Source organism: Ictidomys tridecemlineatus, chromosome 6, assembly GCF_052094955.1.
Source record: "Ictidomys tridecemlineatus isolate mIctTri1 chromosome 6, mIctTri1.hap1, whole genome shotgun sequence".
Lineage (NCBI taxonomy): Eukaryota > Metazoa > Chordata > Mammalia > Rodentia > Sciuridae > Ictidomys > Ictidomys tridecemlineatus.
The window spans coordinates 56,371,763-56,386,350 of record NC_135482.1 but is presented as its reverse complement, the minus strand read 5'-3'; the positions used below and the strand labels follow the sequence as shown (position 1 = coordinate 56,386,350).

The 14,588-nt window shown below is 53.0% G+C and overlaps 1 protein-coding gene across 1 annotated transcript in view; it reads left to right on the top strand.

The window, feature by feature from the left end:
* Positions 1 to 479: 479 nt before the first annotated feature.
* Positions 480 to 14,588, top strand: part of Lrp1 (LDL receptor related protein 1) — a 79,655-nt gene continuing 65,546 nt past the window's right edge. Inside the window, exons 1-4 of the mRNA XM_005335662.4 lie at positions 480 to 1,026; positions 9,258 to 9,380; positions 11,796 to 11,933; positions 14,075 to 14,194. Of these exons, the coding sequence (XP_005335719.1) occupies positions 960 to 1,026; positions 9,258 to 9,380; positions 11,796 to 11,933; positions 14,075 to 14,194 (448 nt within the window). The 5' untranslated portion in view covers positions 480 to 959. The remainder of the gene's footprint in view (positions 1,027 to 9,257; positions 9,381 to 11,795; positions 11,934 to 14,074; positions 14,195 to 14,588) is intronic.

Below are 14,588 nucleotides of genomic sequence, written 5' to 3'. Positions count from 1 at the left end.
CCAACTGGCGGTCCCTGCCCCCACTCCGGGCAGGGGAAGCACAGTCACCGTTCCCCCGAGGAAATCGGGTCTCGGCTCAGACACCCGCTCCTGGACCCCCCAGCGAGGGCCTAAAAGCCTAGGGTATGACACCGAGTTTCAAAGAGGAACGCTCAGATCTGCTCGCCCACTACCCCAACCAGCCTTAGCCCCTTCAGCCCTCTGGAGCGCAGGGGAGAGGGCCAAGTCACCGGAGAGGGCGCCCCAGGACCCCAACCGGCTAGCGGGCTCCCGGGACTCCCACTCTCGGACCGCTTCCCAGAACTCCGAAGCTCGTCGCGGCTCCGATCCCCCCTCCCCAGGGCAGCGCGCCAAATCGACGCATGCGCATTGGCAGGATTGCCGCGTAGCTCTTTCTCCCCCCTCCCTTTTCTTTCCCCGCCCCTTCCCTCCCTCCCTCCTGTCTCCGTCCCCTCCCTCTCCCCCCTCAGTACCCCCCCCACGGCACTTCAGTCCGAGGAACAGCGGTGCGAGCTCCAGGCCCGTGCACTGAGGAGGCGGAAACGAGGGGCGCCCCTAGAGCTCCATCAGGCCCCCTCCAAAGGCTCCCCACCCGGTCCACGCCCCCCACCCCCCCACCCCGCCTCCTCCCAATTGTGCATTTTTGCAGCCGGAGGCGGCTCCGAGATGGGGCTGTGAGCTTCGCCCGGGGAGGGGTAAAGAGGAGCGAGGAGTAAAGCAGGGGGTGAAGGATTTGGATTTGGGGGCAGGGGGCGCACCCCCGTCATCAGGCCCTCCGGAGTGGCTTGGAACTCTACCTCTTCACCCACACCCTGGTGCTCTTTGCTTGAAGGAAAGAATAAAAATAGAGAAGAGGAGGAGAGCAGGATAAAGGGGGACGGACCCCCCAGTTGGGGGGGCGAGGGTGAGAAGTAGCAGGACCAGAGGGGAGGGGGCTGCTGCTTGCATCAGCCCACACCATGCTGACCCCGACGTTGCTGCTGCTGCTGCCCCTGCTCTCAGCTCTGGTCGCGGCTGCTATCGATGGTGAGTGAGATTCCGCGGCCCCCTCGGACCCCTGGGGGCATCCCCTCCCCAGCCCCCACTCCGGTGTACGGATGGGGAAGAGAGACGCGGGAGGGGGTGCCTTTTGTTATCCCAGTCCAGCTGACACAGCAACGGCCCGACTGGAGGCGGGGATGGGGGTCCGATTTGGGAGATGGGGGCCCTGGGCAATGATGCTTGGGGGGAGCCCCCAGTCCAAACAAAGACCAGAGGCCTGGTTAGGGAGAAGAGGCTCCCCTTTTTCTGATCCCGGGATTGAGAGGCCTTCTCTTCCTATCCCTGGTTGGGGAGGGCCTCCGCCTCCCCTACATCCTCCACCCTCCCACCCCCCATCTGAATTGTGAAGGAATTCAGATTTGCAATGTACAGCAGCAAAAGGGGGCGGAGGGGGGGGCTTTGCGGTAGCCTCTGGAGGCTGGAAGGGGAAGCCGGGCCAGGGTGCCCCCCTGGGCAGAGGACAGACAGGCCGGAGAAGGCTGTAGGTGGGGAGAGGGAGGGCCCCCTGCTTGGGTGTGGAATCGCCCCCGCAGCCTTGGAGGCCTGGGTCCAGAATTCGGGGCTGGCTGCCTGGGTTCCGAAGTGGGCACTTCCCCTTCTCAAGGCCTCTGTCAGTAGCCTGGGTAGGGCTGTGTTGGGGGGGGGGTGCAGGGGAGGGCAGCATGCTATGTGACTTTGAATTTCCCTTCTTAATTCCTGGGAGCTTTGAGATGAAAAGACGTCAGATGTCATCATTGGGGAAGGGGGCTGAAGAATGGCCTGGAAGGCTGGGGTAGGAGGGTGTGAGGAGGCTTTTTTCTCCCAGACTTCTGGCTTGATCACAGTTTGGATTGGAAGGAGAGTTGGAGGTTGGATGGGGGTTATGGCTATGCTCCCCCCACCCTAGTTCCTCCGCTCCTTAAGCAAATATGTTTAACCCCAACCCCACCCCATCTCACTCACACACTGTATACTGCCCTTAGTCTTGGGCTAGAACTGTGTCCTTTGGGGGAAATGGGGTCCCCTCTCCCCTTTTTCTGTCAGCTGTTTTTCCTCTTACTGTGAGTCACCAGTTCAAGTCTTGCCCAAGCTTTAAGCTGGGGTCATGGGGTTGGGCTGGGTTGGGTTCCTGACTTGAAAAGGGCTGGGTTCATCCCTTCCAGACATCTTCTCCCTCTCACCCAGGGACAAAACAGCCTCATTACCATCAGACACCCCTCCTCTGTCTTCTAAATCATGGCAGGCTTGGACTAGGAAAATTTTTCTATGAAACCAGATTATCTACCCCCACCCCCATGTCTTCTCCCTAACTTGCTTCAATTGGGAGAAGAGGGCTAGAGGGTCAGGAAGCAGCTGTGCCCAGAAAAACAGTTTATTCAGTGACCCTCAATCATGCCATCTTGGGGACTGTCTGCCTCCCTCCCCCCACCACCCTGAGCAATTATCTGTCCAAGAGAAGAAAAGAGGCTCTGCCCTGAAAATCCTCCAGACCAGCCCACATACCCACCCTCTGCCCTTGATTCCTTCCAGGATCGAGTTCTTTCCTCTTGTGCGAAGCCCTGTGAGGGGAGAAGGGAAACTGAGGCTAAGAGATTTGTGTGCAACTGCTTCTGGGAGGGAAAGAAAAAAAATTGAGCAAGGAAGACAATCAGGACCCCCATGAAAAAGGGCAGATGCAAGTTAGGCAGTTAGGTAGAAGCAAAGGGGTCTCTATGGAAAGCAGAAGAGGTCAGGAATGAGCTCTAGACAGCTGCTCTCGCAAGGTCCTAAAGGGGTCCTAATTGCCACACTGAGTTGTCCGTGATAATTAGATGAGGGAGGCTGGATATGTTCTCCTTAGCTGTCTCCCTACCCTTTCTTGAAATCTCTGCCCTGCCCATCTCTGACTTTCCAGTTCAGACAAACTCTAAAGTCCCAAGAAGAGGACCCTTCCTCAAACACACACCAGTATTTCCATCCCTGAAATGGGAATAGGAATACTCTGCCAGGTAGGAAAGGAGAACTGTATAGAAACGTAGGTCCTCCTCTATCCAGAGGCAGCGCCTTGCCCATGTTCCTGTCCTCTTGCCTCTGGATGCACAGCAACTGAACTTCCTTCTAAGCTTTTCAGAGAAGAAAATCTCTCGGCCGAGCTCACCTGACTTAACATTTAACCTCCTTCTTTCTGCTGTCCCAGACCTTGCTGCTTTCCCTCTGTGCCTGAAACTGCCTCCTGGGTCCCTTTCTTTTTGGGAAGAATTGTCATTCCTCCAGTAGACAAACTTTAGTTTACTTGCTACTGGGGAGGATGGAGAGAGGTGGGCTGTAGAATAGGAAGAGGGATTATTGAGGACCCTGCTGCCATCAGGGGATATTTTGTAGTGGAGAGGGTACCCCCAGGCTGAAAGAGCTCAGAGAAGAAGGCTGACTTCCTCTCTACTGATCCCACACACCCACCTTGAGCAGATATATTACCACTTCTAGAAAAGGTGGGCAATTGAAGTGATCTATGAGGCTGGGGTTAGCCTCCTGGCTCCCTGAGGAAGGTTCCAAACTGTATTCTCCCTGCCCAGACCGAGATCCTAAACATCTCTCCTTACCCTTATCTTTCAAAGCAAGGATAAGAAATTCATTGGGGATTATTTTGATGTTTGGGGTGGTTTCTCAAGACTTCTATCTAATCTTGTTCCTTCTCCATTTTCTCCAAATTCTTTTACCCTCTACTGCTCCCCCATCACTGGGCCTCCCAAGGATTTGGCCAGGGTCCTGGCCAAGTCAAATCCTGTCCAAATCCCCCTACTCTTCAAAACTCCTTTCTGGGCTGGGGGTGTAACTCAGTGGTAGAACACATGCTTAGCATACTTCAGGCCCTGGGTTGGATTCTCAGCACCAAAAAACCCCCAAACAACAAAAAGCGACTTTCTTTCCTTACCTTTGGGAAACCTTTCTACACACGTCTGTGGCCACTCTTTTCCTTCCTGCTGTAGTTTCAGCCTCCCCAGTATTCTAGTCTCAGGGGGTCCTCCCCACCCCTTGAACTCCCAGTTTTTCGGGTGCTCCAACTCTGGGTGGAGGGTTTGCTGTCCTTGGACAATCTGGTGCCATTGAGCCAAACTGCATAAGGGTCCCTGACTTGGTGGTGCCAGTGTGAGCACCAGGGAGCCTGCCCCCCCTGTGTTCTGTCCCAGATTTCAGCTTGGTTAGCAGGATCCTGCATTGTTTGGAGAAGGAAGCAGTTGGCTCTGGAGTGTTTCCGGTGCAGTGGCCTCAGGCACCGGTGTAAGGCCTCCCTGAGAATGAGATGAGGGGTGAGGGAAGAGAGGCAGTCACCCCTCTTGTTGCTCCTGGGGAAAAGAGTCTTTCCCAGGACACGGCTTCCCTGTCTAAAGATCTCAGCTTCCCTCTTCCCTGCCTCCCACTCTGTGGGAGGCAGTGACCCCTATTTTTTCTGGGTCTTCAGAAAACCGTGTCTGGGTCAGACACTGTTAGTGCTAGGACTCCACAAGCCAGGATATATGCTGCCCCCCACCCTGCTCTGAATCTTATGAGGTAGTCATTCTCTGGGTTCATCCCAGGACAACTGTGTCACTGTCTTGGCAACCGCTGGGCTGAGCCCCCTTCCTATCTCTTTGCTTGTCTGCTTTCCTGTCTTTCTTTTTTCATACCAGGGATTGAACCCAGGGGCACTCAACCACTGAGCCACATCCCCAGTACCCACCCCAACTTTCCATTTAAGACAGGGTCTCACTAAGTTGCTTAAGGCCTCACTAAGTTGCTGAGGCTGGCTTTGAACTTGTGATCCTCCTGCCTCAGCCTCCGGAGCCGCTGGGATTTCAGGTTGTACCACGGTGCCAGGCTCTGTCCTTTGTTAACACATGTGTGTCATCTTGGCCTTCCAGAACTTCTCTGTTGCCCTTTTGGTTCCTCTCTTATTTGCCTAGGCTTCATGGCATTTTCTGCCCTGACTTTCTACCTTCTGTTGCTTGTCTTACTTCTCTGTGTGTCTCCATTCACCTCCATTAAGGCTTGGTATCCCAAAAGCTATGTAGGTAGGATAGGGCGTCTTTCCTACTTCTTCCCTAGCTCTCACATCACCATTTTGGAGTTATTTGTCCTCTCTCTGGCCACATCCAGATTGTCCAGGAAACAGTGGAAGTTCTCTCTCCACTTTCCTCCAAGCTCCTTTCACTAATTTTGGGATGAGTTTTAGAATGTTTCTGGAAGAAGGAAACTTGATACCTTTTGAGGGCCAACAGGGGGAAAGGAGGTATTTCAGAAGAAAGGAGGTTAGACTTATGTCAGAACTTCCTCCTGTCAAGAGAGTCTGAGAACTGAAGGAAAAAGATATGGAGAGTAGGTCAAAAGCTGAAAGCTTTTACTTCTGGTGAGCAAAGGCCATGTAGGGGTATGGTGGGAGGGCTTATAACGGCCTGGTGAAAGATAAGCTGACCTTTGCAGGCATTTGAGGGGTCTGGATTTTATTTGTGGGGAAAGGAAAAGATGATAGGGAGGTCACGGGTCAGGCTAATGTCCTGCTGAGTCAATATTGACTCAAGATGGAAGGGGAGACCCTTCTCCTCTCCTGGCGGTCCAAGTCACCCCATCTGTCCATCTGTCCAGGCCGCAAAGCAGAGGCCCAGACTCAGGAATGACAAAAATGTGTCTGAGCCTCACTGAGCTGCGGGAAGGAGCCACCGGGTAACACCCAAAATACATAAAATTCAGTGGAAAGCTCTCCGTTTGGTTCTGGGAGGCCCTTGCTGCCCCACCCCCATGTGTTTGAAAGGTCAGATTCCTGTAGGCTCTGCCCCCCAGCCCCTCGGCACCCCTGGCTTCTCTGCTCCCTTAGATATACATTTGGTTCCCTTTAGAAAACACCTCCCACCAGCCTCAGAGGGAGAGCCCCTGTCCCTTCAGCCATGTTCAGGTCTCCTAGTCCTTGAGGAAGTCTCATCTGAGGCTCCCAAGGTATTTCAAAGACCCAGGTCTCCCCTCTGGAGAAGACTCTGTTGAGGCCTGGGCTCTTCCCTCAGCCTCTTTTGCCTCCCTTCTCCTCCCCACCCCCAAATTCCCAGAGTGGGATAGAGGATGACAGCCAAGGCCCAGGCAGGGCAGTGGGGTCTGTGTTGTGTCTGGACACACACCCAAGCCCACACCTCCTGTCCTGGCTCCAGCTTGGTGGCCCTGGGGGCCATGGCTGGGCTGGGTGCCTAAGTTGGCGGGGTGTGCGCGCTTGCTTGTGCGAGGGTGTTGGCCAAGTTAGCATGGCGGTCACATTCATCTCCAGTCAAAGCTGAGAACAGACGGGCCCTGTGTCCTGGTGTTCTTCCTGCAGCCTCACTTACTCTCCTCCCTCTCCGTCTTCTCCTCTTCTCCCTCATATCTCACCTCTCTTTGACTCACCCTTGTCCTTGTCTGTCTCCTCCAAGCCCTCCTCCTCTCCAAGGGGCCCTGAAGGCCACACTCTTCAATTGTCTCCCATTCTGTGCCAGAGTGCACCCTGCCATTTGTTTCCCTTCTTAATCAGGCTCCACACGCTCAGTTACTAATCACTCCTCCGTCTCCTCATCTGGGTTTTGAGGCTCTAAATGTGTTAATTCACAAAAGTGTTTGAGACTTGTGGCTGGCCAGAGCAGAGCCAGCCCTTAAAAGTGTTAGCTCAGGTCATTGGGAAGCCCTTGTTCTCATGAGGTAGGGGGAGGTAGGGGAGGCAATTATTTGCTTCCAAACTTAGGGCAATGTTGACCGCTATCAAAGCTGCAGGCCACCAAGGTGGGTTGCCTGGGTGCTGTGTTCAGGGGCAGAAGGCTCAGCAAAGGGCCGGCTTTGCCTGTAAGCAGATTATAAGTTTTCTCCCCCACCCCCACCCCAGCTCCTTCCCAGCTCAGAGAAGGCTTCCCTTGGCTGTGGAGACTGCCCCAAAGTAGGTTATGTGTTTCTTTCCTCCCCTCTCCCCCTGAAGGAAATCAAAGACAGGCCTCAGCCTTTTCACAGGAGATTCCGAGGGCTTTCTCCACCAAGGCTGATGGGAAGGAAGTTCCTTCACTTTTCTCTATGATCCTTGTGCTGCCCTGGAGCTGGGGAGATGTGCACCCACCAACCCCTCTGCCCTGGGGCCAAGGAGATGCTGCTGTGGGACAGGGGCTGAGTCTTCCTCTTCCTTTCACTTGCTCCCATCCCCCACTCCCCTCCCTCTGCAAGAGCACATCTGGTTTGTGAATCTCTCTCATTCCAGCTTTCCGAGTTTGCCAGCTGCTGTTTCCTCTGTCGAGTTCAGGCCAAAAATGGGGGTGGGGGACAGTGGGGGGACTATATGAGGGCCAAAGGAGGGGGGACCATGGCTGGGACATGGAATGTTGGGGAGGTTAGAGTGACCAACCAGTGACCTCAGGCCCTGGCTGCAAGTTCTGCCTTTGGAAGGAGGAGGGGCATGAGTTAAGTTCCAGGTTAGGAAAGGAAGATGTGTCATGGGGTCTGGGGTGGCCTGGAGGTCCCTTTCTGGGTTCCAAACATCCCATCTGCCTCTAAGTCCCACTGTAGCCCCCTCTCCCCCCGTGGCTGGCGGCTTGGCTGGCCAGGGAAGTATGGTTCTCCGCATGCTAACTAGGCTGGGGGCTGTGTTTCCTGGGAAGACCTCACAGCTGGCCCAGTGGGGCAATGAACTCGGCATTATCCACCTCCTCAAGGGGCCTTTATTCCCCGGCTCAGGGTGGGGGGAGGGAGGGGGACTTCGGAGGGGGGGCCTGGCCTGGCCATCCTTGATGTGTTTCCTGAACTTAGCTCTGGTTCTGGCCAGGGGCCTGAGTGCAGTCCCCTTTGCCAGAGATGGGGGCTAGGGAGGGAGGACATTTCAGTGTGGCCCCCAACAGACTCCCTCCTTCCTTGGAGCCCTGACACACTTTCCATACACTTCTGTCTCTGCCCTGAGTTTGCATTAGTTGTGTACAGCTGTCCTCCCTGGGGACTGTACGAAGTGGGCATATCACCCTTCCTTGGCACCCCTGCACCTAATACAGTGCCTGGCGCAGAGCTGCCCTTCACTGTGTGCCAGCGGCATAGAAAGGGACTCAACACAACCAAGGAAAAGTTGACAAGGAATCCGGAGGCTGGGAACACAGTCTGGGGTTGGAGTGAAGGACCCTGGTGGATGGCACTGTGTCGGGGTGGAAGAAACGCAGAAATGGCTCCCGAGGACCTGGGGGAATGGAGGCTGGGGTGGACTGCGCTGTTGAAATCAGCTGAACTAGGTTGAGGACTGGTTTTGTCACTTGCCAGCTGTGTGACCCCAGGAAAGTCTGGCCCAATTTCTGTGAAATGGTGATGTTAGCTGTCCCTATTTTGTCATCCTGTGGAGAGGATTAGATGAGATGATACATGGAAAGAACTGGTTTACCACAGTTACCACAGTTCCCGGCACATACTTAGCACACAATATTGAGAATTAACTGTTAACATTCACCATTCTCATTCCTTTTTGGAATACAGGATGGGGACGGGGACAGGGACAGGGACCTGGATGGGAGGGTAGGGCCAGCAATTCTCGGATGTAGTAACTCTACAGGTTGGCAGGGCCAAAACTAGCTCTTGGAGCTCGTGCCAGCCAACCCCCTGCCTCTGTTCTCCAAGTCTAACATCCTGAGCAATATTTAGGTGCCTCTTACCTCAGGATATCTTCAAAGTCCCCCTCCCCAGGTCTAATTAGCAAGAGAAGACATGTCTTTAAAGAGTAGAGGTAGAAGCCAATCTCTCAACCCAGCCTTGACCTTCTGGCCTTCTGCAGATTCCATTCTGAGCTATGCTGTGTGCCAAAGGCACCCCCCTACACACGTAGTCCCACCTGGGGGTCTGGTGCTTAGGGTGATGGGTCAAGGGACCAGGAGTGTCCTAGAGGGCAGAGAAGTAGAGAGGTTAGCACAGGCTTCTGTATCCCTGCCATCACTGTTAGTCAGCAAAGCTGGTGTCTGGTCAGAGTAAATAACAAGAGCAACAAGGGCTTTGACCCAGAAGGAGCAGCAGGGACACACTGGACCGGCAGCCTAAGAGACTTGGTGGGGGGGACAGTAAAAAATCCCCTTGGATCCTTCCCCTTCCCTGCCACAGGTATGCAATAGTGTCATGGAATGCCTCCCAGCCACCCCCAGCCCCCAGGCACACAGACTGCTGATGTCTAGTAAAAAGGAGGACTCCTAGGGAGCTTTAGAGTCCCAGTGTTGGCCTCCACCCTTCATTTGCATTCTCCTTTTCTTCCTTGCCCCTAGCCCCTAAGACTTGCAGCCCCAAGCAGTTTGCCTGCAGAGATCAAATCACCTGTATTTCAAAGGGCTGGCGGTGTGATGGTGAGAGGGACTGCCCAGATGGCTCTGATGAGGCCCCGGAGATTTGTAAGTACCTTTTCTGGATTCTTCTCCCTAAACTCTTGACTTATCCCTTTCCTTTGGCAGATGTTTGGGATGAGGACAATTGCTCTTTAGCCTGGTGTGGACCTTGTTCTGTGACAATGTTTGTCCATGACACAGCTAAAACTGCCCTCTCCCTCCTCTTCCAGGCTCCCAGCAGGGAGCCGGGTGTGCGTGGAAATGGCACCTTAGATTTCTCCCTTGGCTGCTACACCCTGAAACCTTGTCAGGGACAGTCACTTGGCTTCAGCTTTGACAGAAGGAAATGGCATGGCCATCCATCCTTCCCTTCTAGCTCATTCCTCTCCTCCCCAGCTTTGAGCCTCCCTGGCCCTTGGTGAGTGGCCTTCAGGCCCTGCCAGGTACTCTTTAAAGTCCTCAGGCTCCCAGGCCAAAGGCCACACATTTTTGCTTGGCCTCTGTACCAGAAGCCCCACCCCCATGTGTTTCCTGTGTTTCCCGACACCCCATCTTCCCCTGCCCCCAATAAATGGTGTAATCAGAGGCAGCTGTTTAAACTGGGAGAAAGGTCCCCGCCCAGCCTTCACCCTGCCAGTGGGGGTGGAGAACTTGCTGGCAGGACCCCAGAGTCCTGGCAGAGTTCTAGGGTCTCCACCTGCAGCATCTCCCCTTCTTGGCTAGGCGATCCTAGACGTTCTGTCTCTGTCCTCTCTCTCTCCTGGGCTTTATTCTGCTCCAGTCCCATATCTTCTCCCCATGCCCCTATCCATAATTATCAGGAGTAATTTTAGGGCCAGAAAGGGAGCCACCAGTTCTCCCTGCCTCACCCCTACACCCTGCCCTGGAGGGCTCGGGGCCAGGGGTATTGGCCTGGAGTCTCTTCTTGTCTGATGACAACTTTGCCCCCACATTTCTGACTCCTAACACTCTGTGCTCGAGTGTTAGGAGTAAAGAAAGCCATTCAGAGGGGCTGGATTTGGATTTTTTTGTGCATTTTTTTTCTTCAGTTTGGTGCAAACCCCACCTTATTCACATCCCTACTGTTCATACTCATGGACGTTCCCAGATCCCTAATGGTCACAACATACCCACCTGACACGTCCAACCCTACTGAGACAAAGGCATAGACACATTCCCACAGTTCATGTCCACACTCTCAAACATGGAGGCAGAAACAACCTGAGCTGGAACAGATGCCCCAGACACATATACTAACAGAGGCACACAAACCCAGACTCACTCACAGAAGGGTGTGGAAACTCACATACCCAGTGCCCACACTACATAGTACAAGCCACTATCCATTGCACACCGCCCCTCACTTGTGTGGATACACTCCTATCAGGCCCATGTGGATCTGCACTTAGCATGTGCACACTCTGACACCCTGCCTGGCTGGGGGGAACAACGGGCAATGGTCTCGCCATTTTACACATCTTCCTGGTATCTGTGAAAATACCAAAGGTATGACACACCAGTTGAACACAACCTCTGACCCTTCTCAAATCCTTCCATCAAGTTGCCGCTCTGGGTTGGAAGTCCAGGTTAGTGCTGTCCAGTAGAAATGTATTGTAAGTCAGATATGCAATTTTGAAATCTTCTGGTAGCTACATTAAAGAAAAAGAAATAGGTGCAATTTATTTTACTATTTTACCCATTGTATGCAAAGTATTATCATTTTAATATAATGTCCATAGAAAATTATTAGAGATCTTTTGCCTTTTTTAATATTGTCTTCAAACTCCAGTATGTATTTTTTATTTTTTTAACTAATTATATAGTTTATTGTTTAGATGGACACGATACCTTTATTTTATTTATTTTTATGTGGTGCTGAGGCTTGAACCCAGTGCCTCACACATACTAGGCAAGCACTCTATCACTGAGCTACAACTCCAGCCCTCCAGTATATATTTTCTACTTGTAATTTTTGCTCATCTCATTTCAAGTGCTCAGTAGCCACATGCGGCTGGTGCTACATACGCATAGTCCAGTTTTAGATGATTTGGTGCTGCTCCCTAAGCTCCATGCCCTGGAGAGCTGTGGAAAGGAGGTGTTCTTTATCATTTGAGCTTCTCCATCTTCCCCTGAGCTCAGCAAAGCCTTTCCCACCTTGACGTCAGCCTGCCTGCTGAGTGTAGATTCTGAGGCATTGGGGTCCACAGGCATAGAGTGTCTGAGGAGTAGATCCTTTGCAGAAGGCCTAGTTTTCCCTCTCTACCTGACTATTCTCAAATGCATTACTATTGTTGGGAATGGTGGAGGAAAGCTCTAGGTTGAAGGGTCTAACCAGCCCCCCAGGTCTCTTGAGATCTAAAAAATATAGGTGTCTGAAACCCTGTGTCAACTCACCCCACACTCCACCTACCCCCAGTGAACAGCTGGCCAGACAGCTGCCATAGCTAGCTTGGTCATGCCAGCCCTTCCGTCTGCCCCCAGGTCCACAGAGTAAGGCCCAGCGATGCCAGCCAAATGAGCACAATTGCTTGGGCACTGAGCTGTGTGTTCCCATGTCCCGCCTCTGCAACGGGGTCCAGGACTGTATGGATGGCTCAGATGAGGGGCCCCACTGCCGAGGTAAGCACTTTCACATGCTCTTCTATCTCAGGTGAATGCATGAACCCTCAACCTGGCATCGGGTGGGATGAGCCACCTGCCATCAGAGGACCATCCTTATGCCTTCAGTGACGATGAAGCCTGTCCTGGTCCCCTGCCCAGACTTGCCATCTGGGCCTCTTGGGCATGGAGCTTGATCAAACAGCCCTGTGGACCTCAGCAATGGGCCTTGGCTAGGCATTTCCCTGTGGCTGTGTGTGCTTGGACAAGTCACCCCACCTCTCCAGACCCTAATTTCTCATCTTTAAAATGAAAGATCAGTGTTTTTATACACTTTGTTTTCAGAAGTGGAATCTTTTCTTCAAAAGGTTTCCTATGTGATCCTGAATGTGAGCAAACAGAAGCAGAGGTGCTGTGATGGGAGCTGGGGTCAGGGTCTGGTTTTGTTCACTTGCTGCCCTGCCAGTGCCCTGGAAGGCAGCCTCCAGGAACTGCAGATCTAGGAAGGGTCCGAAAGCTGCTTTGGTTCCTCCTTTCCTGGCAGTCCACATCTTGGAGGTGGTTGATGGATGGGAAACCATCCAATCTGAGGAGGGAACAATAGGATGATAAGTCAGATTTCTTCCCACCTGTGGCTCAGTCTTCCCTTGAAAGTCCCTGGGGGGCATGAAGAGTCTGGGTCATTACATGAGCAATTGGGGAGGAATCTGAGATGAAGGAGTGACAGAGCCCTTGGCCCTGTCTGTCTGGGAAAGGTGACCTCTGTCTGCTGTCCTGGAGGCTGGGCCTGGAGCAGTTGGCCTTGGAGAAGCCCTGAGTAAGCCCTGGGGGAGGGGCATTTATAGGGGTGGAGGGTCCGCCTGTGTTTTGTGCCATACACATGTCAGAAAACATCTGCCTGTGGGAGGAGACACATCTGGATCCTTTCACTTGGGCAGGGAGTGTGGAGCAACAGAGTTTGTGGAAGATCTTTTTCCTTTCCTTTGGTTGATTTTATCTGAAGCTCCTGGGAAGGCATGTAGAAAATGGGCTTAGGGGCCATAGGCAATTACAACTCATACCCGCTTCTTACAGATGGTATGTTTCCAAGTTCGCTTCCTTCTGAATACCTTTTTAGTTTTGAAAACAGCACAGAACCTGTAAGGCCAAGGGTTGGGACTTCTTTCTCTGATATTACAAAAGTTGAGCCTCTTCACCCCCACCTCATATCCAGAAGAGAAACTCAGAGTTCTAAGTTTTTCAGGAAAATGACATTCCCCCGCCTGGGGGGGAGGCTGGACAAGCAGTGCATTTGGGCTCTCTGGTGGAAGTGGGGAAAAGAAAGAATAACTGGGGCCTGGCCCCCCATCCCAGCTCTTCCTGGCAGGCTTAGTGCCTTAAACGCCTTAGCATCTCAGCGGCTCTCTCTCCTAGGTGGGGAGGGTGGCGGGGGGTGTGAGGCAGCTGGACAAAGGGGTCTTTGTGGCCCAGCCGCCTGGCCCCACGCAAGGCCATTAATTGGGTCGCTGGTCTGGGGGGGGCAACTGCTCTCCCACCTCTCCTCCCTCCTGTCTCTCTCCCTGCTGTCTCCCTGTGGAAGTGGGTCAGTAGCAGAAGAAAGATTAGAAAGGGATCCTGAGGGAACCAGTTTTGCACCTCCTCTGCATCCTCTACCTGGACCTTGGGTTTTGTCTCTGAGGTCCCTGGGGCTCAAGGAACAGATTGGAGGGGTGCTTCCAGGCCAGCACCAGGACACACGTGATTCCATGCCAGCTTTTCACCCTCAGCTGAAGCCAGCATTCTAATCCCTGGGCAGTGCAGACCAGAGACACATGAAAGGGATAAGACTTACTGTCCCCTCTTCCTGTTGACCCCAGCAAAGTACTAGAACACCTCCCATATGGGGACACCAATGGTCCCAAGCAGCCATAGCAGGAAGAGGTGGGTTCTAAACCTTAACTGGCTATGTGACCTTGGGCCTGCCTTAGGTCCTCCTTGGGTTTCAGTTTCCTCACTTATAAAATATGGTACATGCTTCCTTCCTAAGGCCCCTTCCCTCTCAGACACTGCAGCCCTTTGAAGTGGTTTCTGAAGGCTAATTGGAGATGGGGAAGGTTGCCATGGGGTGGGGGTGGCTGCTTGGTCTGGAGGCCTGAGTGTGTATCTCTCTGGCTCCTATGCAGAGCTCCGAGGCAACTGCTCTCGGCTGGGCTGCCAGCACCACTGTGTCCCCACACTCAACGGGCCCACCTGCTACTGCAATAGCAGCTTCCAGCTGCAGGCGGATGGCAAGACCTGCAAAGGTATGTGAGCTGTGCTTGCCTGCATATGTGTGCATGCTGGGGCTGACCTGAGTGGGGGAAGCCAGAAGGAAGGGGCAAGAGGGGAGTTCAGGTCATGGCTAACTGTTTGTTTCCACCAGACGTTTACAAATTCATATTAAAATTATAGATTTATTGAACTTTTCTTGTTGTAAAAAAGTTAAAACATTATGCATAAAAGCCAAAGTTTCCTTTAACAAATTCTCTTCCATTCTGGACCCCTTCCCATCTCTTTGGAGGTCATCTCTGCTATTGGTGCTACCTAACTTTGCAGACCCTCTTTTATGCATGTATCTACACACGCTTATGGAAAATTGAATCGGAAGTATTACTTATGTGTGTATTACTCTTTTTTGCATACATAGACCCCATACCA